The sequence below is a fragment of the Ananas comosus genome, linkage group 9, assembly GCF_001540865.1.
Source record: "Ananas comosus cultivar F153 linkage group 9, ASM154086v1, whole genome shotgun sequence".
In the NCBI taxonomy this organism is placed as follows: domain Eukaryota; kingdom Viridiplantae; phylum Streptophyta; class Magnoliopsida; order Poales; family Bromeliaceae; genus Ananas; species Ananas comosus.
In genome coordinates, this window is record NC_033629.1 from 10,586,196 (window position 1) to 10,612,943 (window position 26,748).

At 37.5% G+C, this 26,748-nt stretch overlaps 1 protein-coding gene across 1 annotated transcript; it reads left to right on the forward strand.

Annotated features, from left to right (window-relative positions):
• Positions 445-26,449, forward strand: LOC109714779. Its single transcript, XM_020239489.1, has 4 exons — positions 445-551; positions 7,793-7,885; positions 8,264-8,422; positions 26,306-26,449. Exons 1-4 carry the CDS (start codon positions 525-527, stop codon positions 26,447-26,449), a joined length of 423 nt encoding a protein of 140 aa, XP_020095078.1. The 5' UTR covers positions 445-524.

A 26,748-nucleotide genomic window follows, 5' to 3' on the forward strand; every position in this document is an offset into this window, starting at 1 on the left:
CAAAGTGCTCACAACAATTAAACCTCTGGTTAAATGAAAGGAACTATAAGATTGCCAATTTTTTGTTTGGTTTTGTTGTTTGTAGGTCGGTGTCCGCCCTTAGATAAGAATTTTTTTTTTTCTGTTTCTATTAAAAGATAGATGCCGTCCAAAACTCAATTAATGGGGAGAACACACCGCCTATATAAAAGAGATGCTATTTCCTTTAATATAGATAGAATACGACAGCAAACAAAAATCTTCAGTTAAAGACGCGTACATTTATATTATCCATTAAACCAAAGATATACGCATATCCCTATCATTGAATGTGCTAATTAATAATTTTAGATAAAGAATTTCTTAATTACAATAATCTATCTTGTGTGTATTTAAAGACGGGGAGGTTTTCGTAGGAGATTATATCTTTTCTTATGGCTTCAAAATGTTTCTATGAATTTTGTTTGTACTGGCTTTGTTTTCATGTTGTTTGTGGAAGAGAGCTTCAACACAATGGGAAAGAATGGGAGCGGCCGAGTCATCTCATGGACCCTCCCATCAACAAGAGTCAGGTACATAAATGTTTCTTCTTGGAAGGCTAAATTAATTACAAGTTTGGTCCACGAACTATTGAGGCGAATGGCACATTAGTTTTCAATTTTGGTTCGTTTTAATTTCTGGTTTGAATTTTTGACATTACTGCGATCAAGCTCCCTGCGTCTAATTTAATTAACTTAATAATGATATATTGCTAATATGATAATGATATAATATCTTAGTTATTATATATTATATCCTCAATTATAATCTTAGTTATTATTATATCCTCAACTATAATATTATCAGATTGTTGCCTTGTTAACACTAAGCCACACCACATTCAATCAATTAAATTGGACAGTCCGACTTGATCGCAAAAATATAAAAAGTTTTGCAAAATTACAATGAATTAATGTTTGCAGGCCAAAGCGTCACACTCCGCGTAGTTTGTTTGAGAGCCAAAAGTTTGATATAACCTTCCAAAAATTATTGGTTCATGGCCTAATAATACTAGCTGGAAAGATGCACATCTTATATCTTTATACAATACATGAATTCAGAACTCATAAACAGTAGACTAGCTCTCCTTGCTAGAAGCAAATCGGTGGGGGGCACCCACTTTCTTCACTCCCCCCTCTCTCTCTGAGTACCTTTTCTTTCTTTCTTTTTTTCTTGCACGATACCTAAAAGTTCTTGTATAAACCAAATCTACTTTTTAATAATTAATATAATAAAATTAAAATGTAATGTAATGTAATAACTACAATATATAATACGTATAAAATCTAGATACAAAAATTACTGAATTTCTACTTTATTAAATACGGTGCAAAAAAATAGTTATATATACCGTGTAAAAGACAACTTCTCCTTTGGGTATATATCCTCCGACTTTGATGGCATCCTGACTGAAACATCAATCTTAGAATACACTCGAAACCCTAAAGCTGATCATATAAATCATCAATGAGCGGTGGTGGATACTTATTTTTTATTATGACTTTGTTGAGCTCACTATAATCCATACAAAATTATAAGGATATATCCTTGTTCTTTACAAGAAGCACCAAGCTCTCCACAGGGATATATTAGGCTTGATGAAAACCTTTTCTAGCATATTTTGCAATTGAGCGTTAAGCTCCCTCAATTTTGCTAGTGTCATGCAGTAAGGTGCCATGAAAATTGGCGTTATCTCGAGAACCAGGTTTTCTGCAAACTAAATCTCCTGGACTGGTGGCATTCCCGGTAACTCCTGTAAGAATACGTCCGAGAATTCTCAGGGTACGAGATACCCTCGAGTACCGGAGTGTAACGACCCGGCCTACTAGCAATAATAACTCGTTGGGCTTAAATCACCAGCCCAAAATGTTTAAATGCAGTTATCATTACTAGTGTAGAATCCTCTTGTATACCCAATGATAACCCCATTTTCATCCGATATGTGGCTATTACTCCTCCCATTTAGGCCTTGACGATCTCGTCTGCCCTAAATACACACAAACACACTCCAAGATCACCAGGTGATGTGAGACTGCCCTAAATACACACAAACACTCCAAGATCACCAGGTGATGTGAGACTTGTTTCACTAACCTTGTCATCCTGACCCTGGATTAGCCTATCACCTTGTTATCCCGACTTAGATTTAGCCTGTCACCTTGTCATTCCGACATTGACTCAACCGAGACTTATCTCACACTTTCAACTGGTGATTGACTCTGATACCAAATGTAATGACCGGGCCCAGTGGCAATAATAGCTCATTTGGCCCAAATTACCGGTCCAAAATACTTAAACATAATTATTATTACTAGTGTGGAGTCCTTTCATATACCTAATGACAACTCCATTCCTATCCGTTGTGGGACTATTGGAGTGTCACACGGAGACTCAACTTGATTCTCCACTACCTTTCCAAGTAGGCCAAGCATCAATTATTAATCAACTTCTTAGCTTGAGACATAGAGATAGTCATGATGAAAAGCTAGCTCCTACAACCCTAGTAGATGAATTGCTTTTGCTCTGGTTCTCGAAAGGTAATGACTTGACTCTCACAATCGATAGTAGCATAGGATCTCAAAACCCAGTCTATCCCTAGCACAATTTCGAAATTTTCCATATACTTTAGTACTAAGAAGTCCATAGCCAGTCTATCCCTAGCACAATATCGAAATTTTCTATCTACTTCAGTACTAAGAACACTGGACATGTGGGATACTAGTTGGTGATATAAAATGCATGGTCTGGAACTTGAACCTACTTAGTTTGTATGGTCTCTAAGATACTAATCCCATAAGTAGTGGCAAATGTCCTACCTACAAATGAATGCGTTGCACTCGTGTCGAACATGCAATACTCTACATCTTAGATTGTATAATAAAATGATATCTTCGACAATGTCGTTCGCTGCAGGCTAGTCATCCACCTTAGTGGCAAATACCAGCCTACTTGGCGCCTGTCGCGTCCCCTCCTGCTGCCACGTCATAGAGGGATGCTCACCTGAGATAGCAGCAAATGGTGTCCCTGTAAACTATTTCAGGGTAGATGGAACTGAAGCCGTGGATGGGGCCAGTGTGTCCTTGTAGCAGTTGGCAAACATATGGCAAAGCTGGCCACACCTGTAGGATCTCCCCTTCCACTGCTTGCACTACTGTGGCCGATGAGTCTCACTGCAAATTACGCACAGAGCTCAAGGTTCAAGGGCATATGGCCTGCGCAACTAGGATCGAGGTTGCGGGTGTTTAGGAGGCCGTTTTTAAGTTGATTGACCTTTCAAACCACCTGAGAAATACTTTTTCTTTTCTTCTTGCCCTTCTCGAGGGCCTCGACTCCTAGCATACCACAGACTCACCCCTCTCTAGCAACCGGGCGTGGTCCACAACTACTCTGAAGGTCTGTAGATTGAGTGATTGGATCTTCTCATAAATCCCCGGTCGGAGGCCATACTTGAAGTATTGAGCATTGTTTGTCTCAACCTACATCACGAATGAGATGCAACTGACAATGCACTTGCTCTTCTTCATCTTTCACTACTTATAGGCGACATTGTCCAAACAATAGGCAATCAAGTGGACCTTGTCTCAGTCTCGTATAAAAAAAAAATCCTCAAACAGCTTCTCTATGATATCGATCCCTTGCTTGACTACCAATGGATACATATATAACTCGTCGTTGAAGATCGGTAGGTTGAACTTTCGTAAGGTAGAGAGGTTCTTCTGAGCTTGCTCCTACTTCATCTATTAAGCCATGCTGGCCGTGATGGAGGTATCTGACTATGTCCTATGGGGTGCCTCCTTCGTTCCCCTTGATAGTGAGAGGCCTACCGAGAGGGGAGTGGCTGCCAACACGATGCCCTTTGTGGTGTTCTGCATAGAAGGCGATAAGGTGGGTTCCTGACTTGCCAATGCAACTCTCATTTGTTGTGCAATAAACTCATGGAGTTTTTTGATCTGCTCCTTGTGGCGTCGGGAGGCCTCGGCTTGCCTTTTGACGACACTAATAAATGCGGTCATTTGGCCGCACAACTTTTGCACTTTGCTCGACCCGAGCTCTAAGGTGTCTTAGGTCATGTCGATGCAGATTTTATCCTAGGTTATCCACGGGGTACCACTGCTATCCTGCAACACTACAACATCAATAACAATTTAGCCGAAATCTTCCACTGAGACTTTATAGCATCATATGAAAGAAAATATAACCCAATTAAGCAGAAGTTCTTGAGAAACACTCACTTTCATTACCGACATCACGTTGTTACCTGCCAGTGTGATTATCAAAAGAACCAAAAAAACATATTTCCCTCGATCGGTCCCTAACCTTCTGATTGGGAACACTACATGACTCAATTATTTACTTACGTCAAAAGTCTCATTCTCTTAAGTTCCTAAGTCTTTAGAGTTGTCCCAAGGCTTAAAGTTTATCAACAGTACCTGAGAACATTTTTCTAGACTCTAATACCATTCTTATTTGTCACTCCCCAATTCCCGCTAATTGGATTGGCTCGGGTATGTGCAACAGACTCGCTGAACTGTCAAGATTTCTCTACCTGCATGAAATAAAAACATACGCCAAGCTTTACAATAGATACATGATGTCAATACATAGAGCATCAACATATTTAACTACTAAATTAAAACTATTACAATTGAATTTTGCACATAGAGCATCTGAGTATTTAAGTACTAAATTGAAGCTATTACAACTGAATATCTTTAGAGTTTACAAGTCATGATTTTTTTTTCAAAAATATTACATATATTATATCTATACAAAAAGGGCCCTCTAGACCAACGTACTATGATCTAGTTAACACGCGACGCCCTTTACCGTGATCCTATGCCTTGTCGGCAGTAGGTAGCTCTGAAAAATAACAACCACAAAAAGGTGAGTACCTGAAATAAGTTCACATTAATAGGTGCAATCACCGAAACTGGTGCTCTACAGTCACTTGGTCTAAAGGAGGCATACTAGAACAATAATACATTATGAAGCAACTAATTCTACAATAGAAATGCATGAAAGAGAAAGTACCACTACTATACCTCAAATATATATAATATGCCACAACAAAATATATTATCATTTGGCTTACGTGGTTATCGTAACGTTTCTTTACCTCTAACGAACCATTGGGTTTGGTTCCACATATTGCTAAACATCTTGTGGAGAGTCGAAGGAAATCGAATCCCTCCAAATGGTAGGCATTTGGCATCGAAGGAAATTAGCATCACCAAGTATATATGGTGTAGGGTGTCGAGGGCAATCAACATCACCCAATATGGAGTGGGGCGTGGAGGATAATCGACGTTACCCAATATGACCCTTCCTGATGGTCACGACATGTCTCGTAATCACATCCTAAATTTTCATAACTTTTAGGGTTATCCACTATATATATTCATATAAACACTCTCTTACTCTCTTGCTCAACATTTGCCGAGAGTTCATATGTCACTATATTCATATGTAAGGTTCCAACCTAGATTAGATGCCATGCTTATTATACCTATGTTCCAAGGTTCACCTGATATTCATCATATACAATATATCCTTTTTATTTAACATATTCAAGGGTTAGAAACCTTATTTTTTTAGGTCAAATTCTAATATGCCTTTTGACCTCCTAGAATCCATAATATGCAACCAAATACATTTTTAATCTGCCTTTTACCCATTATACATGCAAAAGGACAAAGAAAATTTTAGACAAAGAGGAGATCAAACCACTCCGATGATATTTCCCACCTTCTCTTAGATCTTCCTTATAAAGAGTTCTTGATCCGGCCCTTTGGAATATCAAAAAAAAAAAAAAAAAAATCTAGAAAAAATTTCTGATCAAGTTAGAACCCTCCTTTAATTAAATGTAGGGAGAAATAGTTGCCTTTTCTCTCCTAAAGCTCCCTCTAGATGTTCTTGATCTCTTCGAAGCCTCCAAGGAGATGGATCTCTAAGATCCAACAAAGGGAAAACTAGGGTTCCACATACTTTAAAGAGAGAGAGGAAGAAGAGAGGGAGAGTGAAAGAGGAAAGAGGGTGAGAGGTAAGGTTTGGCTGTGAAAAAGGTTTATATATACAAGTGCAACATTTGCACTTGAACTCCCCACAAAATTATACATGCAAATAACCCAACCGCTTTCTATGCGCCAGGTTTTCGGTGCCTACCTAAACTTCCGAGGGCTTGAAGGCTACACCAGCAGCGTACAGCCAGTAATCCAGACGCCCATCTAATCTGCCCGAACTATATTTTGGCGCCCGTAGACAAGACCGAGCGTCTGATTGTTTATTGCGTCGCACGGCCAACCCTCTTGGGTTGAGCATTCGAAAGTTATTCGGACACTCGTGCGGGACCGTCTGAAAGTTCTTTGGGTGCTCACAGAGGCCTTTGGACACTTGAATATATGTTTTTTTTTTTTTTCGTGTACTTGAGCTCTCGGATAGCGCATCCAACCAAAAGAGGGTTTAGATGCCCTCATAAGGAAAAATTCTAGAATGCAACGGATATATTAGTGACGTGGCGTAACAAACCAATCAAATTAATCTTTTTAAAAATATATGTCCCATTATGATTATAAAAAAGTATTTTTATTGTACTTTTGTTTGAAAAGAAAGAATGTGATTGGCTTGTTATTGATGACGTGGTGTAAGTGTGACGGTGTAGAATTCCTCCCTCATAAGAGGTCCAGAAAGATTTCAGATGCTCCTAGGCAGCCTAGGTGCCCGAACACTGACCAGGCAAAACCAATTCTTGGGTAGAATGTATGTGTCGTCCTGGCCGAGCTATCCAAAGTAGCTTCAAGCACCTGAATTCTTATCCTAGGTGTCTGAAAAGTGTAGAACTTCAAATTCTACTTCTTTTGGTACTTCATTTCGATTCGAATTGACTTCCATTTGATCCAAGCTTAGTCCAAGCTACTCCAAATCCATTTTAATCATGTTTAGCATGACTTTAATTCGCATTTTGTCATTTCAGCCAAAGTTCGGTATACCACAACGTTCAAGGAGGAGCTTTAGTAGAGCAACTGAAATAGTTTTGGATATGAATATCAAAAATGAAAACTCGACGGATTTAAATTTGGGTATGGATTTGATTATATCTGATCCAAACCGAAAACCGACCAGAACCCGAATTTATTTGGCGTTATATATAATATATACAGATATTTGATGTTATATTTGAATATGTATTTTAAAAATTTAGATTTAATTTAATATATTTCAAAATATTATAAAGAGAAATAAATGTTTCGGGTTCGAATATTTGGGTTCGGGCTAGGGTTCGGATTTCAGATTTTTACTCAGGTATGGGTGTGGATACGATTTTCTAAAATTCGTTGGATTTAGGTTCGGGTTTGGGTTTCGGGTCTGATAGTCGGGCTCGGGTTTGAATTTTTAAAAATCCTCTCAGAATCCTAACCCTTTATATCTCTACTGTGGATGAAAAGAAAAGATAGATAGAGAAAAAGGAAATAAAGAGAGAAAAGGGATTTGATAATATAGTAAAGATAAAATTACTAAATTTACTCATTTATTAAAATATCAAAATATCCTTTTTTTTGGATACCTGGTAATCCGTACCTCTCTCAACATGACCTACTATTACATGTCATAATTTAAAAAAAATTAAATCTGAGCCATTGAATAGAAATAAAGGAACGGTATCGAGAAAAAAAACAAGTATAGAAGCTCTACTCTACTATTTATTATTGAACTTCTCTTAATTAGAAACAGCATAATTTAAAGTAATTAAAAAAGTCTAACTTATTTATATTCACAGTTCGAAGATTATCATAGAGAGCGAGCTTCAAGTGGGTTAGCACATAATAATTCGTTTGCAAGTCCTGCGATCTCATCAGACTACATTCGTCATGTAATTATCTTACCTTTCTATTATTTATAACTTTTACAAAGTTAAGAAATTATTATATCCTTGAATCAATTGCCGATAAAGCTTTTCTTTGTAATTCAAGATCTGTTTCATTTTTACACTAGCTGCATTTATCTTTTTCATGTATCTTGCTTGTTAATATGAATACTATGCATGTAATTGAATCCTTTATGCAATTGTAGTAGATAAAATCAAAGTATTTAACATGCAATTAGATTAAAGACATATTATGATTTTTTAATATAAAGATATTTGTTTTTCTAAAGTTACTTCACTCTCTCTAATCTTAATAATATTTATGTGTCTCAATTTGTATATATTATCGGCAACTGTAATTTTACATAATTTGTTTCTTTGTAGTGGGCTGACTATGAAACAGTGTATGGGGAATATTATGGTACTCGAGCCAAGATAAATCTCTGGGCTCATCCAGATTTAACACGTTCTCAAACAAGTTCGACTGTACTGTGGGTTCTCAACTTTGATGATGCCCCTAATGTCATAGAAGTAGGATTTCATGTACGCAATATAAATTCTTTCAAGCACATAATATAAGTTCTTATTGCTCTCCAAAAATGCAAAGTTACTATAAAGATGGGAAGTTGATGCTACAATACGTAAAAATACTTGAAGAAGAGGCAAAGTATAAAATTATTCAGTAAGTTTAAATTAATATTGTGCCTGCACTTTGTTCTTTTTAAGAGCCTATATTTTGATAGTCGTCAAATATTATACAGTTATTCTCTACAAATAATTTGGATAGTTTGCAGTTAAATACGGCTTTAATTATGAACAATAAGGGCATGTTTGGTTCACCTATTTAAGATTATGAAATCGGAATGGAATTCATTGATTCCGATAGTTGTCGTTTATTTTATAGGAATCGGATTCTGATTCCCATTCCACTCCGGAATGGGAATGGCCAAATCCATTTATGATTCAATCCGGCTTAAGATTCCGGATTGGCTCATTCCAAAGTAAACTATTCAAAATCCTCTTTCATCAACATCTACTTTCTCTCCCTTCATCACTTTTCTCTCTCTTAATCAAAACCCTCTCTCAAAAATTTTAAATTTTCATTCCGATTTTCATTCCAATAATGAACCAAACATTTTTGGATGATTCGTCATTCCATTTTCCATTCCAAAGTAATCCAATTCTGTTTTCCATTCCTATTACAATCATGAACCAAACATGCCCTAAGAGAACAAAGTGCATGGCATAATAACATATGCCAAAGATTTATTGTTTTTTTTGTTGCAAATAGAATATTTTTGCTTATAAAGATATTTATGCCAATTATTGATTGTCGCAAATTAAAATAATTGGCTAGTTGTCCTCAATTTTTCTCAAAACTAGTTTGTTAAAGATACATAAGTAGAGCTACTATACAATAGGAAGCATAAAGGAGTTGATGTTTTCAACTTTTTGACTCTTTTGGATCAAGAAATGTACGTACAGTTGGGATGATAGCGATCCCTCATAGAGTTGAGTGGTTTTCAAAGGGCAGAGTGGTTCTCAAAAGGGCTGAGTGGTTCCCACAAGACAATAATATTAATCTAAAGATTAGAAATGATCAAAGGAGTTGATCGAAAGGCCAAAAAGTCGCAAGCACAAATTTCTTTATGCTTCCAAAAATATAATGGCTCTACTCCATAAAGAATATCTAACAAAAAAATAATTTAAAAGCCTATATCTTATTAGTAATTTCTTACATGTCACACAACAGGTATATCCTAAATTATATCGTGACAGGAAGCTCCATTTCTATATATTTTGGACTGTAAGTATGAAAGTATTTTCTTTTAGACTAAATAACATCAATAATTCTTGAACTAAAAGGTGGGCAGCACTTCAATCCCAAATTTTAGTTTCTTTGTTTTCATGAGTACTGTTGCAATCAAGACTTGTCGTTAAGCTCTGATAATGGAATGATGAGTAATTCCAATAATTGCTGCATCATTAATCACAACCACCATGATGACATGTAATGACATAGCATCCTTCTTATTACTATTATAACATTACAATAACACTATGTGAGGGCTAAAAATGAGTAGATAATTTTTATTTGCATCTGGGGCATTAAATAACCCATACACTAATTCAAACTAGATTTGTTTGATAGATGAGTAATAATGTCTAGATATCATCTAATGAACGACAAAAATATACACGGTGCATCAAACTATCTATTGGGAAACATTCATGTTAGCCGTCATGCTCCAGGCTTGATCGGAAATAACCCCGGTAGACTGCCCAAATCCACCAAATGCATAAGACTCCCTCACACACATGAAGCAACAACCAACAACAATTAACCCATATACATAAACAATGAATTCATATGAGTTAGAATATTACAAAGTATAGAAATACTATTCTATTACCACTACTAATCCAAATTGTGATAAGGATTTGGAATAGTTCTATATATAAGATATTATATGGCTAAATCTTTTAACTGGGCTATAGTATTTTGAGCGGTGGCGAGGCTATAGAGATTAACATGCTAGGCTAGAGTAGTTCTAAGATGGGTGATCACCCTAAGAAGTGAGGTGTCACAGTTTGTATCAGAGTCAATCACCAGTCGTAAGTGTGTGATGAGTCTCGTCTTAGCTATAGCCAGGGTCATATAGTGTGTAGAGTGCGGCTTTCGGCTCAAAACCATTGTGGGTGGAGCATTGCTCCGTACAAGGTCACCTAAGGCTAGCAGGGACAAGTCTTACATCGCCTGGTGCTTGTGAGTGTATTTGAGCCTGACGAGGACATATGTGACACCTCAAAATTTGGAATAATCCTATATATAAGGCATTATATGGCTAAACCTTTTAACTCATCTATATATTTCGGCTGGTGGCTAGACTCAAAAGGTTAAAAGAATTAAGTGTTCTTGGGATACAATAGTTCTAGAATAGGTGAACCCCCTAGGAAGCAGAGCATCACACAAAATGAACTAATTATTACAACTTTTAGTTCAAATATTACAACTCTCCCGCAATGTCCTTGCTCTACAAAAGGGTTCTACCTTTAGAGACACTAAATTAGCAGTGGAAAACTAGCAATTGCGCAACCTGCTCGCCTCGATCACCCATAGAGGACGAGTGGCACTTTGAAAAAGAATCCAAAAAGGTGTAAGAATTATATAAAATAGTTTTCAGTGGGTACAATCATCATAAGAAGCGGTCTACCCACTAGGTCTATTAGAGGCACAATATCATAACAATATATAGTAGATGTGGAAAGAAAAGTAAATGTTGACAACAAGTCTACTATTATGCCTCTGTTGTATCAACTTTGTCAACTATCATCTTTACATGTATCAATTTACATGAACAGACATTGACAACTTAATATCCACTTACCCAACGAATCAAGGTCCATTTAAGCTTGCGCTTTGTCTAGTGAGATGTTAAACAATCGCATACGAACCAGCGCTCAACAACTAGGGCGAGGTGAGCAATCACATTCTTACTTAATTAGCTGTACCTTTAGAAGGCTACGGGTCATAGGGAGTAACCCTCACAAGCTAAAGTGCCTGTTGAGCTTATTTTGGCTCTTGTAGAGTATAATCACAAATCTATATTGGTTATGTCACATTTGAATACAAATAAAGGCTTATAGCTATATTGGTATTTTGTTGAAAACTTTTGTACACAATCATGACTCAAACTCTCCAAGTCATTTTTCCTTGTCCAATTGATATTCAACTACAATACCATACTCCTAAATATGTTCTCCTTAGGAAGAAAAATTAACAACAATTACAAGGCATGCATGTATATACAAAAGGTTGCTATCTGCATTTAAGGATTATGATTCAACAAGAATCTCTATGTTGACTAAGTTCATCTCATGAAATATGGGATAGAAAAATAACTAGAAACACAGTAGAGAATATAGAGGAGGAGATCACCCATTTCAGAGGCTTAAACCCACTGATTCATTGACAAGAACCATCGAAAGCTCGATGAAATGTGTAGAGTTTGCCAAACCTGCAAGAGGGTTTCCACCAATACTATCTAGAAATATCTTAGTAGAAAATCTCCAAAGTTAAATCCTAAAATATATTCTAACCAAAATTCTCTAAAACTACCAAAATTATGCTATTTGAAGTATAGGAGAATAAGAAATAAACTCTTCAAAGCTCTACTTTTTAAATTAAGCTTCTTGGACCTTGGGTTGAGCTCCTAATAATGATTTCTTCTTTTCTCTTGCTCCAACTTCGAGCTATGTTGGGCTAGATCATCTTTCAAAGAGAGAGGAAAGAGTGAAGTTTAGGGCTTGAAGGGGATCAAATAGTAGGAGAGGGAGAAGGAGAGGGAGGATGAGGATGGAGAAGAGGCAGAGGGTTTCACCTTTGGGCTAAGAGAAATAAGGGAAAGAGAGTGAAAGAGTGATTTATAGAGAGGCACCCAAGCCTCCCTTCTTACACACTGCCCACATATAGGTGAGTACTGGTGCTTGAATTGGAGTATATGTACTTTCTTACTGAGTATCAGTACACCCTTACAATCCCATAAAATTCGAGAGTGTCAATAGCAAAAATAGCTCAAAATGCATTGGCACTCCTTCCCAAATATCAATACACAACAGCCAATATCAATACTCAATCTGACTTTCACATAATCGTTTTCTTGTAGTATTGAGTACTAGTACTCAAAGTTTCAATACCAGTATTGAAAATATGATTGGCCCACACTGCAACTTGGTTATAGAACTTCATTTTTTACACCGGTTTCGCTAAAATCGTTCAACTCATCCTAAACTCTCTCTAAATTTCTCAAATGGCACCATAGGCCATTTTATCACTGGACTTTAGTAATTTATAAAGTTCAATATACTATATTGGCCTTCTTGATTGTATAAATCATATCTTGATTTAGAGAAAGAAATAATCAAAAAAATATATTGCTGCCATTTTTAAAGGTTCACAAAGGTAATATCTAGAAAAGCCCTCCTAATTCACTACAATAAAAACGGTCTATAGCGACACTTTTAAATGTAGGTACATGTCAAAAAAGTGCTGCTAGCTAAAATAACCGATACTTTTAAAAAGTGTTGCTATATGTGGGATCGCTAGGTATATAGTGACAGTTAAAGAGTGTCACTATAACCTAAAAAAGTGTTGCTAATTACCAACACTTATTTAAGCATTTAACAACCATGGAAACTCTATCTCGTTGGCTGCAGTGGCGGAGGAGGACGACAGGAAAGGCTCTTCGTCTAGAATTTTAGTGGATTGAGTGAAGAGAGAAGAAAAGATGGTAATTGATTTTTCTTTTTTTTTTCTTTTCAGTTTATAATCAGACCAAATGGACTGGGTGTGGTGGGTTGAGTAGAGTAATCTTTTATTTTTTATTAGATTGGACTTTATATTTAGGCATTAGTAGATGTTTTTCTAAATTTTAGCATAAATGGAACACTTTCTCAAAAGTGTCCCAAACATGTGTCCCTATAACCTAATTCTGTTGTACGTAGTGAGTCAACCCTAAGCACTAAGATTTTTTGTGATTATGTTGTGGTTTGAAAAACTCTATTTATATATTTTTTTAAAAATGATATAGTGCATCTGATACAAATTATAAGTTCTCATGTGTTGCTCCCATTATACTGATATGGTGCTTATATATGGCAATAATGGGTCAACAACAGGAAGATATATTATCATGTCAGCATGTCAGTTATAGTTCATGAGATTGAGGCAATTAGGATGCTAGGTCCGTACACATAAGTATCATGTTTGCATTTCATTATCAAGTTGACAGTTGGATTTGATTATAACAATTTTAAATTTTGAGCTTAATATCATAATAAATTAAAATTTGAGGATTAAAATGTCACTAGTGTCTTAATGTAAAGGCCCTACCTTTATTACAAATATTTTCTTCTTTTTGCAGGCAGATGGCTTTAAATCAACTGGTTGTTATAATTTTCGATGTGAAGGTTTTGTAATGGTTAACTGGAATATACTTACACCTGGAGATATAATTGATAATGTATCTACTTATAACGGCCAACAATACTACATTACACTTAGCATAAAAAAGGTTGAATCAAATTTCTTTCTATTATTATCTTATTTATAAATCTAAATTCTAGTATTGATTACTAGAGTCATTTCTACAAATTGGTATATTTTAAAAGAACAGTGCTATATATTTGTAAATCTCAAGTCCTATCCTCTTAAATGGCACCATAGACTAATTTATATTGGACTTTAGCAATTTGCAAAGGTCAGTATACTATATTCTCCTTTTATTTGAAAAGTTTCATTTGCGAAATTTCGGAGTCCTTACCTCCCTCTGCCACAATGAGTAGATGGGAAAAACGATCCATCATTGAGCTCTCCAACTCCTAGGTTGCTTCACGTTCATCCTCACTTTGCCAATAGACCTTTGTATAGGGAATACTTCTATTCTGAAGTTGCTTCACTTCTCGTGCAAGGATTCTCATAGGTTGCTTACCAAAGCTCAAATCCCTCGTAACTCTAATAGAGGAAAGTCGATGACGGAGAGTGATCAAACATGTACTTTTAGAGCGTCCAACTATAGAGGATGTTGTGAAGTCCTAAGAGCTTTGGCAGTGTGACGCCCCACTTTCCAGGGGGTCACCTATCCCAGGATTATTCTAGCCTTAGCATGATTAACTCTCTTAACCTCTTAGGCCTATCCACCAGTCAAAATGCAATTGCAGGCTTAAGAGATTTAGCCATATTATATTTTATATATAGGACTACCTGGGGTCTCACATTCTCCTCCCTTTTAAACCCTGATGTCCCCGTCAGGCCCAGACTCACAAGTACCAGGCGATGTGAGACTCGTCTCACTAGCCTTAACCGATCTTGTGGTGAAGTCGCGCTTTACCCATAGCATTCATCAGCATGAGAGCCTTGCTCTCCTTATTGTATAATCTGGCTCAGCCAAGACTTATTTCACATTTTTCAGTTGGTAATTTGCTCTGATACCAACTGTGACGCCTAGGATCAAGAGGTTAAGAGAGTTAAGCGTGCCAGGGCTAAAGTAGTCCTAGAATGGGTGATCCTATGGAAAGTGGGGCGTCACAAGCAATGTAGTGACTTTGTAAGCCAGTAAGCTGGTCAGCTCAAAAACTTCAAAAGGTCCAATATAATAGAGACTTAAACTTGCTTTCACCCTCAGATCTGACTTGGGGGTGAAACCTTCAAGAGAACTTGGTCCCCATTTGAAATTTCAAGTCGTGTCTTCTCTTGTTTGCATAACTTTTTAGCTGACTTTGTGCCATCAAGAGATATTGACAGACAACTCTAACCTTTTCCTTGACTTCTTGCAGCATGTTAGGACCCAAAACTAATTTTTCCTTACCTTCACTCCAATGTAATAAGGAACGACATATCCTTCCATAAAGCGCCTCAAATGGAGCCTTCTTCATATTTGCTTAGTAATTATTATTGTAGTTGATCTCTGCCATTGATAGATGTTATTGGCACCCATTCCTAAAGTTGATGACCCACACCCAAAGCATATCATCTAAAATCTGAGTGCATTCAGATTGTCCATTAATTTGAAGATGAAATGTCGTACTAAAATCAAGTTGGTTCCCTAAAGCCTTATGCAATTTTTTTCAAAATTGGGAGTGAAATGCTAATCTTGATCCGACATGATCAATGTCGGTACTCCATGCAGTCGCAAAATCTCATCAATGTAGACTTGTGTGAGCTTAGCCACTACCTAAATAATATGAATTAGCAAGAAATGGGTGTCTGCCGCGAACGAACCGGCCCCGCCGTAGGGTGTTTCTAGGGCGAGTGGTCATTCATGGTAAAGATAAAATTTGTTTATGTTTTATTTTGAAATCAGGATTATAGGTTCATGGCTTCCAACAGACTCAAGAATCTGCTGTTAATTACCCCGCACTTTCGGTGTTAAGGAACCTTCGATTAAGAGACCAAATATAAATGCTAATAATAAAAGAGACAAAACAGGCAAATAAAATTTTATTGATATGATTTGCCGTTTACATGGCTTAAGCAGGGGCATACCCCCACTGTACATAACTTTTATAAGACTAGATGTCCAATCTAGCGAAGAAGTTTTGATTTATTGAATCCTAAGTATATGTATTAGGATTCAATTGGATTTGAGATTGACTAGATCCTAAGTATATGTGTTAAGACCTAGTCGATCTTAGACTCTATGTATTAGAGTCTAATTGGCTCTAAGTATATGTCTTAGAGTCCGATTATGTCCACCTTGGTTATATGTTCCAAGATGGAGATGTGACCAGACCTCAAGTATATGTATTGAGGTGGGTCGAATTACCCGAAAGTAGAGAGTGGCTAATTCCTGAGTATATGTATCAGGATTAACCGAGTTTCACTCTAGTTATATGTGCTAGAATGAAGGTCTGACTAAGCCCTAAGTATATGTATTAGGGGTAGTCGGATTTGAACTCTAAGTATATGTATTAGAGCTCGATCGGGTAAGGATTTCACTTTAGGTATATGTACTAGAGCAAAAGACTAACTAGACCCTAAGTATATGTGTTAGGGTTAGTCGAGCATGGCTTGACTTCCACTCTAGGTATATGTGCTAGAGCAAAAGACTGACTAGACCCTAAGTATATGGGTTAGGGTTAGTCGAGCATGGCTTGACTTCCACTCTAGGTATATATGCTAGAGCAAAAGACTGACTAGACCCTAAGTATATGGGTTAGGGTTAGTCGAGCATGGTTTGACTTCCACTCTAGGTATATGTGCTAGAGCAAAAGACTGACTAGACCCTAAGTATATGTGTTAGGGTTAGTCGAGCATGGCTTGACTTCCACTCTAGGTATATATGCTAGAGCAAAAGACTGACTAGACCCTAAGTATATGGGTTAGGGTTAGTCGAGCATGGTTTGACTTCCACTCTAGGTATATGTGCTAGAGCAAAAGACTGACTAGACCCTAAGTATATGTGTTAGGGTTAGTCGAGCATGGCTTGACTTCCACTCTAGGTATATGTGCTAGAGCAAAAGACTGACTAGACCCTAAGTATATGGGTTAGGGTTAGTCGACCATGGTTTGACTTCCACTCTAGATATATGTGCTAGAGCAAAAGATTGACTAGACCCTAAGTATATGTGTTAGGGTTAGTCGACCATGGTTTGACTTCCACTCTAGGTATATGTACTAGAGCAAAAGACTAACTAGGCCCTAAGCATATATGTTAGTGTTAGTCGGATATGGTTTGACTTCAGCTCTAGATATATGTGCTAGAGCAGAAGGTTGACTAGACCCTAAGTATATGTAGTAGGGCTAGCCGGATGAACTCTAAGTATATGTATTAGAGTCCGAATGAAATTGATATCATTTGATCGAATTCTAAGTATATGGCTTAGAACTCTGTCGATTTGGAGATGCTTTGCCTTAGTTATATGTGCTAAGGCGATTGACTTAGCCCTAAGTATATGTATTAGGGGTAGTCAATATTTAATTTTCACTCTAGGTATATGTGCCAGAGTGAAAAAGGTTCACGATGAGATTTGGGTATTGGCTCATGAGATTTGAGTATTGGCTCATGAGATTTGGTTCATGAATTTGGATATGGTTCATGAATTTGGTGTATGGACTGGGTTCATGAACTTGGATATGCTTCATGGATTTGGTGTATGGATTTGGTTCATGAACTTTGATATGGTTCATGGGTTTGGTGTATGGATTTGGTTCATGAACTTGGATATGGTTCATGGGTTCAGTGTATGGATTTGGTTCATGAACTTTGATATGGTTCATGGGTTTGGTGTATGGATTTGGTTCATGAACTTGGATATGGTTCATGGGTTTGGTGTATGGATTTGGTTCATGGTTTAAGAAATTTGGGTTTAGTTTAACGACTTTTCGGTCGTTTGGATTTGGGTTTAGTTTAACGACATTTCGGTCGTTTAGATTTGGGTTTAGTTTAACGACTTTTCGGTCGTTTGAAATTTGGGTTTAGTTTAGCGACTTTTCGGTCCTTTGAATATGGGTTTAGTTTAGCGACATTTCGGTCGTAGGTTTTATTTGTAGATTTTGGGTTTTGAAATTTTATTTGTGGACTTTGGATTTTGGGATTTATTTGTGGACTTTGGTTTTGGGTTTTATTTGTAGACTTTGGGTTTTGGGATTTATTTGTGGACTTTAGTTTTGGAATTTATTTGTGCACTTTGGGTTTTGGGATGGTTTAAACCTCTCGTATTTGATTTGGGATGAACCGTTATGCTTTGGTTCGGGACCCATAAAGACTTGGTTTGAGTTGGGCGACCATAAGTTCATTTGGTCGCTTTGGATTTGGTTTGGGTTGAACCGTTATGCTTTGGTTCGAGACCCATCAAGACTTGGTTTGGGTTGAACCGTTATGCTTTGGCTCGTAACCCATCAAGACTTGGTTTGAGTTGGATTCTTTACGGTTGAGTTCAGATCGGACTTTCGACTCGGGTCGGATCCTCTACGGCTTGGTTCAGACGGGATCCGATTCAGTTCAGATTGGATCGGATCTACTTTAGTTCAAGTTGAATCCTGTTCGGTTCGATTCAGATCGGATTCGATTTGGTTCAAGTCGAATCCTGTTTGGTTCGGTTCAGATAGGATCCGGTTCGGTTCGGATTCGATTTGGTTCATTTCGGTTCGAGTCGAATGCTTCCTGGTTCGATTCGGATTGGATCCACTTCGGTTCAAGTTGACTCCTTCCTGGTTCGGTTCAAGTCGGATCCACTTCGGATCAAGTTGAATCCTTTATGGATGGGTTCAGACCGGATCCGGTTCGGTTCAGTTCGAATCGGACCCAGTTTGTTTCGTGTCGAATCCTTTGCAGTTCAGTTAAATCCTTTATGGTTTGGTTCAGATTTGATCCCACTTTGGTTCAAGTCGAATCCTTTATGGCTTGACTCGGATCGGATCCGCTTTAGTTCGAGTCGAATGCTTCTTGGTTCGGTTCGGGTCAGACCCATGCACTTCGGTTCGAGTCGGATCCTTTGTGGTCGAGTTTGGATCGGACCTATTTCAGTTCGAGTTGGATCTTTCATGGTTGGGATCGGATTGGACCCACTCCAGTTCAAGTCGGATCCTTTGTGGTCGAGTTTGGATCGGACCTGTTTCAGTTCTAGTCGGATCCTTAATGGTTCGGATCGGATTGGACCCACTTCGGTTTGGTTCAGTTTGGATCGGATCTACTTTGGTTCAAGTTGAATCCTGTTCGGTTTGGTTTGAATCGGCTCCACTTCGGTTCGAGTCGAATCCTTCCTGGTTCGGTTCGGATTGGATCCATTTCGGTTCAAGTTGAATGCTTTATGGTTTGATTCGAATCGGCTCCACTTCAGTTCGAGTCGAATGCTTCTTGGTTCGATTCGGATTGGATCCACTTCGGTTCAAGTTGACTCCTTCCTGGTTTGGTTCAAGTTGGATCAACTTCAGATCAAGTTGAATCCTTTATGGCTTGGTTCAGACCGGATCCGGTTCGGTTCAGATCGGATCCGCTTCGGTTCGAGTTGAATCTTCTATGGTTCGGTTCGAATCAGATCCATTTCGGTTCAAATTGAATCCCTTATGATTTGGTTCAGATGGGATTCGGTTCGATTCAGTTCGAATCCGGTTCAGTTTGGTTCAGTTCAGATCGGATTCACTTTAGTTCAAGTCGAATCTCTTATGGTTCGGTTTAGGCTGAACCGATTTGTAATTGGTTCGACTTGTCTTGGCTCGAACCTCCTGTGCTTTTACTTGAGTTGAACCCGGCATATACTGTGGTTCGGCTTGACTTGGAACCTCTCTGTGGTTCAGTTTGATTTGAACTAACTCGTGGTTCGGTCTACTCGATTCTCATGTGGTTCAGTTTGAGTTGAACTAACTTTTAGTTTGGTTCAGGTCGAACCGGTTAATTATTTAGTTTGAAGTTCTTGAGTCTCCGTTCGATTTGAGTTGAACCGGCTTATGAGTAAGTGATGAATTGGGCCATTTTCAAATAACCCAAATCCATTCGCTGAACAACTCTTTTGTTTTTTGTATTTTTTTTTTCTTTCTTTTCTTTTCTTTCTTTTCTTTCCTTTTTTTAATTTTCTTTTCCCTTTTTTTTTATTCATTCATTCTTTTTTCTTTTTTTTCTCTCTCTCTCTTTTTCTTTTTCTTTTTTTTGCTATTTCTTTTTTTGTTTATTTTTTTTTTTTTTAATGAACGAAGTTGATCATGTTGAGCCATACAATCGAATCAAACAAAGATGGCGAATCGAAACAGAACCTGTCCATTTTGTGTTATCATCACGTTTTGTTCAAGTACGCGGAGTTTAATCGTGCCGAGCCTATCACGAAGATGACCGCTCGATTAACCATTTTGACAATGTCGAGCCTATCACGAAGATGGCCGCACAGTTTATGCTTTCGACCATGTCGAGCCTATCACGAAGATGGCCGCACGGTTTTCGTAACGAAATAAATGATGCTCGATCACCCATTTTGACCATATCGAGCCTATCACGAAGATGGCCGCACGGTTTACGTAATTCGGTTCGATCAATTATTTTGACCATATCGAGCCTATCACGAAGATGGCCGCACAGTTTGGAGATTAACAATACATACGCACGGCGAAAGTGACGATTTGATGTCAGATTTGATCGGTTCGAAACCTATCACGAAGATGGTCGGGTTGATCAAACCAACAAAAAAATCGCACTTACGCTAAGCGTATGCATGCGTATCTCCTATTGTTATAGAAGTCGTTGTGATCGTCGTTGTCGCGCCGTTGTGGAAGTCGACGCCGTCGTCGTTGTCGAAGTCGTCGCCGTCGTCGTTGTCGTTGTCGTCGCCGCAAAATGAAAGCCTTCTTTCTTTCTTTTGTTTTTTTTTTGTGTACGGATTGGGAGGGGGAATGAACAAAATATTTTTTTTTGTTCTTCTTTTCTCTTTTTTCTGTTTTTTTTTTGTTTCTCTTTTTTTCTTTTCTTTTTCCCCCTCCAAAAGAAAAATTTTATTTTTGAATCTCATGGCCATTTTTGTAGTGATTTTGGGACCTCTTCACTTTCGGAAATAATTCAAAATTTTTGAAGATAAGGTAAGAATTTTTTTTTATCTCTTTCCTTATTGACATCCAATCCTCTAAGGAAAGTAGTAATTAAATCACAATTAATTCTTTCCTTCTATATTCTCAATTTGAATTTGAATTTGAATTCGAAATCGATTTTTTTTTTATCTCAAACAATGGGCAAACTTGGTTAATTAGTTTACAATAACCCACACAGCATTGTGACCCGCTTGTGATCGTGGCAGCTCGACTACAAAATCCATTGTGATATTCTTCGACTTCTACACAGGAATAGTTAGACTCTGAAGTTTGATCGCTAGGAGTCGGTGTTCCACTTTCACTTGTGTAATGCCCAGAAATTTAGTATAGTGAACTGAATTTTTGCCAAATTGGTAAAGTGCAGATCAAAGCTACGGTATACATGATTAAAATAGGTTTGAAGAAGCTTAGGCTGAGTTTGGAATGAGTTGAAATTAATTAGGATCAAAACAAGAGTACCAAGGAAGTTGGAATCTAATTCCAGACTTTTAGAATATAAGGAATAATATTTTGGATGCTCGAAAGATTTCGGACGGCCAAATCGAGTGCCTAGATCAAGCATACGCTCTATAGGAAAGCTCGAGTTCGCGAACGAATGAACTTTCGAGCATTCAAATGTCTTGTAAGTGCCCCAAACACCCTTCGGGTAGCTCCCATGGACACCCAAACTCATTCCAAAAACTATAAGGAAATGTATGCAGTGAAAATAAATTTTATTTATAAAATATGATCCAATCATGTATATTTTAATATTATAACATTTATGATATTAATATATATATATATATGTACCAAGATCATCTCGTGTGACACACAAAAATTATTATTCTAATCTAATTAGAAGAAAGATTCGAATTTCAACCTATATTGATTACCGAAATTATTTTACGATTGATATTGGATCTGAACTTCTCGTACTTTGAGCCGCACAAGTGTTCGGCCTCTATGTGTATTCACAAAAGGCTCCTCTGGGATTTGTGCTTCACACAATCCTTTTGTGTCAATGTGGAGAAAAATTAATCCTCAAAATTGTGCTAGCAATTGGAAGAGAATTAACTATAAAGACCAATTAATATGGGAGGACCACTCTCTTATGATTAAAAGAGAGCTCTATATAATTGAAAAGCTTTCTCTCTTTGTTTTTGTATTATACTTTAAATCATCTATGATGTTATATAATTCTCATCATCAAGAGATGCCTTTATTTATAGGCGAGGCAATATACGAGTGAAGTGAAGCGGAAGAGGTGGGGAGACGTTCCCTGCGCAATTAATAATGCATTTCTCCCTCTGCAAAAGAGAAGATTGTGCAGAGGAGTGCCATAAATGAGAGGAGTTAACTCCTCTCATTTAGTATATGGATATGAGAAGAGAATGAAGAGAAAAAGAAGTTTTCTCTTCTACGTAATAAATGCCAGAGTTTCTTTTCTCATCCTCTCTTCCACTTTCACTTCGTAACACCTCAATTAATCTTTATTAATTGAGGAGTTGAGAGAAAAGATGGTAAACTTATTTTAGTAATTTCAGTGCAAGTGCACCACATACAACAATTGCATTTAACTATATAATTTTCAATTTCACAAAATGGTTCCTCTTGCTAACCAACTTAGCAAGTAAATCCTTTCTTTGCTACTTTAGCAAAATGGTCTTTGTTAATTTTTCAAGTACTTGATCACACGCAGCCTTTATTGTGTGTGACCACATAAGTTCAATTCTACCTGGTAGTGAGATGTAATACTAAACTCTTTTAGTGTCACCATCGAAACTCTTTTGATGGACCAAAATATTTTTGGTTCTCCTAACTGAGTGTAATTAACTATCTTAATTACTCTCATGGGTCCCACAATCCACAAGTGACACCAAACAGTATATCGCGGCAATCCAAGTAGAATTAATAATAAACAGAACCTATAGGTGTAGTTACCGTGTGATAAAATTCTTCTATCGATCACTAGTCCCGATAGAGCCGAGGTTATGAATTACTCGTCAAACCCCATTACTCAATCATATGTCTCATCTGATTAACAACTAATATGAAAACTCCTTTCCATAAAATCACACTGCCTTGACCAAGGACTTGTAAAACAGATAGCATAGGATGATTACCTCTCTACCGAGGGTGATAGATTCCATTTTGGCACACACCTACCTCCACGTATAACCCACTGCAGCCAACATGTGTTGACTTAACCCATGATTAGGGTATAAGTATTTACACAGTCAAACTACAATAACCCACACGCAAGATAATTGTGGTGCCTTAAGTCAAATGATCACTCACACTACTACATTATGTAACAATTTACTGACGAGTGAGTAGACATCCATATGATTATTTATAGTTGGCCACGCTCAGTGAAATTGTTCTCCAACATTCACCTGTATGCTTACTCTTGTGTCACCACACTAATGACTTGACACTTGTCATCCCATAAGGGAAGTACAGCATACACTGATCTATCCGGATTTATCACCGCCCTCGTGATAATCCTATGATCAGAAGCATTTAAGAATTAATTACAGAATAATATATGTCTCAAATTTCTAACTTCTTAGAAATTTAATTATTCTACTATTAATTCTATGGACGATCCATAAATATGCATTTGCCAATAATATGAATGAAGAATGCCAGATTTAATTATAAAAGAAAAGTACACTGATATTAACCCTTTAAGTTATGACAAAGATTGGCTTATAGGGCATATAACTAACAACAACTCTGCTAGAGAGCTCGGGTTCATGAAGGAGTAAAGATTTGCACGTCTAAATAGTCTTGCGGGCATATGAAACACCCTCTGGATTATTCCCGCGGGTCACGGAACTCCTTGCGAATGCTCAACTCGAGAGGGCGGGCCATGCAACTTGTTAAATAAACATGGGCCTGGTTTAGCCTGTAGGCACTTGAAACTAGCGTCGAGCTGATTGAGTGAGCGAATAGATTACCTTTCAAATGCTGTTGCCATGGGTTCTAGAGATTTTATCAAGAGCTTTACTTGAAAGTTCGAGGCAGGCACCCAAAACCTACCGCGGAGCCTATGATTTGTTTATTTGCAAATATAAATGAACGAAGGATTTCAATGCAATTGTAGAACTCCTATATATATACACACACACACACCGTTACACAGCCAAACACCCCTCTTACTCTTATTTTTCTCTCTTACCCTCCCTTCTTTTCCTCTCTAAATGGAAGAAAACCCTACAATTTTTCTTTGTGGAATCTCTTGATCTTTTTTCTTGGGAGCTTGGAGAAGAGACAAAGGCTTTTGGATAGAGCTCTAGGAAGGAGAAGGCTACTATCTCAACCTACATTTCTCATTGGTTGGAGAAGAAGATATGAGTTGGAGTTTTTAGGGTTTATTCTAGAAGTTTTTCTAAATAGGAGATTTGGAAGTGATAACTTGGTTAGAACTCTTTCTACGATTTCTTGGAATTCTAAAAGATCAAGAAGCATCTCCTAGGAGTACCTAAGTAAGGAGGAGAACATCACCAAAATTAGATTAATCTCCCCTTTGTTTAAAGATTCCATTGTTCATATGCATGTGTTATGAGTTAAGAGTAGACTAAAATATGTTTACTTCGCATGTTACGAGATCTAAAAGGTCATGAGGGCTTAGGAGCACTTGACCTAGAAAATAAAATTTTTCACCCTTTTTGTCATGCAAAATAAAATTATACTTATGTGCAAGTTTATTTTTATTTGAACCTTGAAAAATAGGAGATATAGTAGTAACGATAAACCTAGGATGAAACCTAGGGTGTGGAATATAGTAGAGCATGGACATCTAGACAAACTTGAACTAGAGAACAAGTGAACTTGGTGGACAACCCTAGAGGACATGGGAACTTAGGTGTAAACTAAGATAAAAGTCACAACCTTCCAGAAGTGTCATAATTGGATACGTCGATTACCCTCGACTCCCTATGTTGTTCTTGGAAATGCTGATTATCTTCGACTCTCTATACTGTCCTTGGGAATACTGATTGCCTTCAACCCAAAGCGCCTACCGATTGGCAAGATGTAGATTGTCCTCGGCTCTACATAAGGTGTTTTAATAAGGAATAGAACTACTACTGTAGTAAAGAAGAAAATAAAATAAACATGTAACTTTATGCCTTTATATAGTTGCCAACACCACTGACGTCAGATACGGGCTATACTAATGTTTGAGGCCTTGTTCTTACTCATATACAAACACCTCAGTAGAGAATAATGGAACTTCTCCCTAGTCAACAAGCACGAGGGGTCAAGAATGATCAGAAGTCCTCAACTTAAAGTACAAGAGAGTCGAGAATAATTAGACTTCTTTTATAATAACACTTTTAGAAGGTCTTGGCTTGTAAAGTCGAGATCTCTACAAGTGACGCCAAAGCTTATTTTATAGTTCGCACACTTAATCCCAACCAATACTAAGATTACCTTATGAACCCATTCATATGTTATCTATATGCAAGATCTCATAGTTTACTTTGTCTCGATGTACCACCATAGTTTTTTCTTAAATCAAATTTATGTCAACTAGATCCATATGCTCGAATAACCTAGTAATTACATACTCTCAAGGAAACACAACAATAATAACATAGTGTAGCAATAGAAAATGAGGTAATACCTATAGAGTACTGGGCTTTGGCAAATAGGCAAGATTATAGTGTGAGTTTTCAGTCAGCATGTTGTTAGAATGCTAGACTGAGTTGGAGCTATTTTGGTGCGAAATAGACACAAAAACAGACTTTGAAATCAAAAGTAGCTCACTTACGTATTTGGGAGCAATTTCGAGCGTTCGAAAATTATTTAGGCTGCCTGAAAGGTCTGAGTTGAGGATTTTGAGGTTTGGACTCTCTTTTGGGATGTCCTGATCAGGCATTGTAGCAGCCTGGAAGGTCAAAATATATGATGAGCCGTGGATGCATAACATTTTTTGTGATAGTTGTGGAGATGCCTACGGCGGCTCCGAGGCTCAAGAAAAATCTTGTAGTCTGAGAGTTTTCAAATGTATTCCCTCCTGAGTTATGTAGTATGCTATCAGAGAGGGGGATGGAGTTTGTGATTGACGTAGTTCTAAAAACTATGCCAATCTCGAAAGCATCCTACAAGATAGCACCAGATGAGCTGGGAGAGCTAAAGGTGCAACTTCTGAATTTAATAGAAAAGGATTTGTGAAACCCAGTGTATTGCCTTGGGAAGAACCAATTATGTTTGTGGAGAAGAAAGATAGATCATTAAGATTATGTGTAGATTATAGAGAGCTGAATTAAGTGACCATTAAGAACAAGTATTCTTTTTCGCGCATCGACGATCTTTTTGATCAGCTGTAAGGATCTTGTGTCTACTCGAAGATCGACTTGCAGTTAGGGTATCATCAATTGAAGGCAAAATCTGAGGATGTTTACAAGACAGTATTTAGGATGCAATACGGGCATTATAACTTCACAATGATGCCATACAGATTTACGAATGCCGCAGCTGTTGGATATGATGAACAGAGTGTTTAAGTCGTTCTTAGATCAGTTCATTGTAGTATTCATTAGTGATATTCTAGTTTACTCCTAGAGTGACGTTGAGCATGTGGAGCACTTTAGGCTTGCGTTACAGATTCTGAAAGAAAAAAATTAGTTTGCTAAGCTGAAGAAGTGTGAGTTCTAGCTTCGAAAGGTAGCTTTGTTGTGCCACCTGATTTCAACAACCAGTGTCACAGTAGACTCAAAAAAGGTTGATACTATTCAAGATTGGCCCAAACCAGTAACTGTCACAGAAGTGCGAAGTTTTCTTGGACTGGCAGGCTATTATTGTC

Excerpts from the sequence above, each read along its gene's own strand:
- LOC109714779 (XM_020239489.1), top strand. The coding sequence starts at position 525 with ATGGACCCTCCCATCAACAAGAGTCAG. Across the intron at positions 7,886-8,263 it reads CATCAGACTACATTCGTCAT|TGGGCTGACTATGAAACAGT; the intron begins GTAATTATCTTA and ends GTTTCTTTGTAG. Across the intron at positions 8,423-26,305 it reads TCATAGAAGTAGGATTTCAT|TTAGGGTATCATCAATTGAA; the intron begins GTACGCAATATA and ends ATCGACTTGCAG.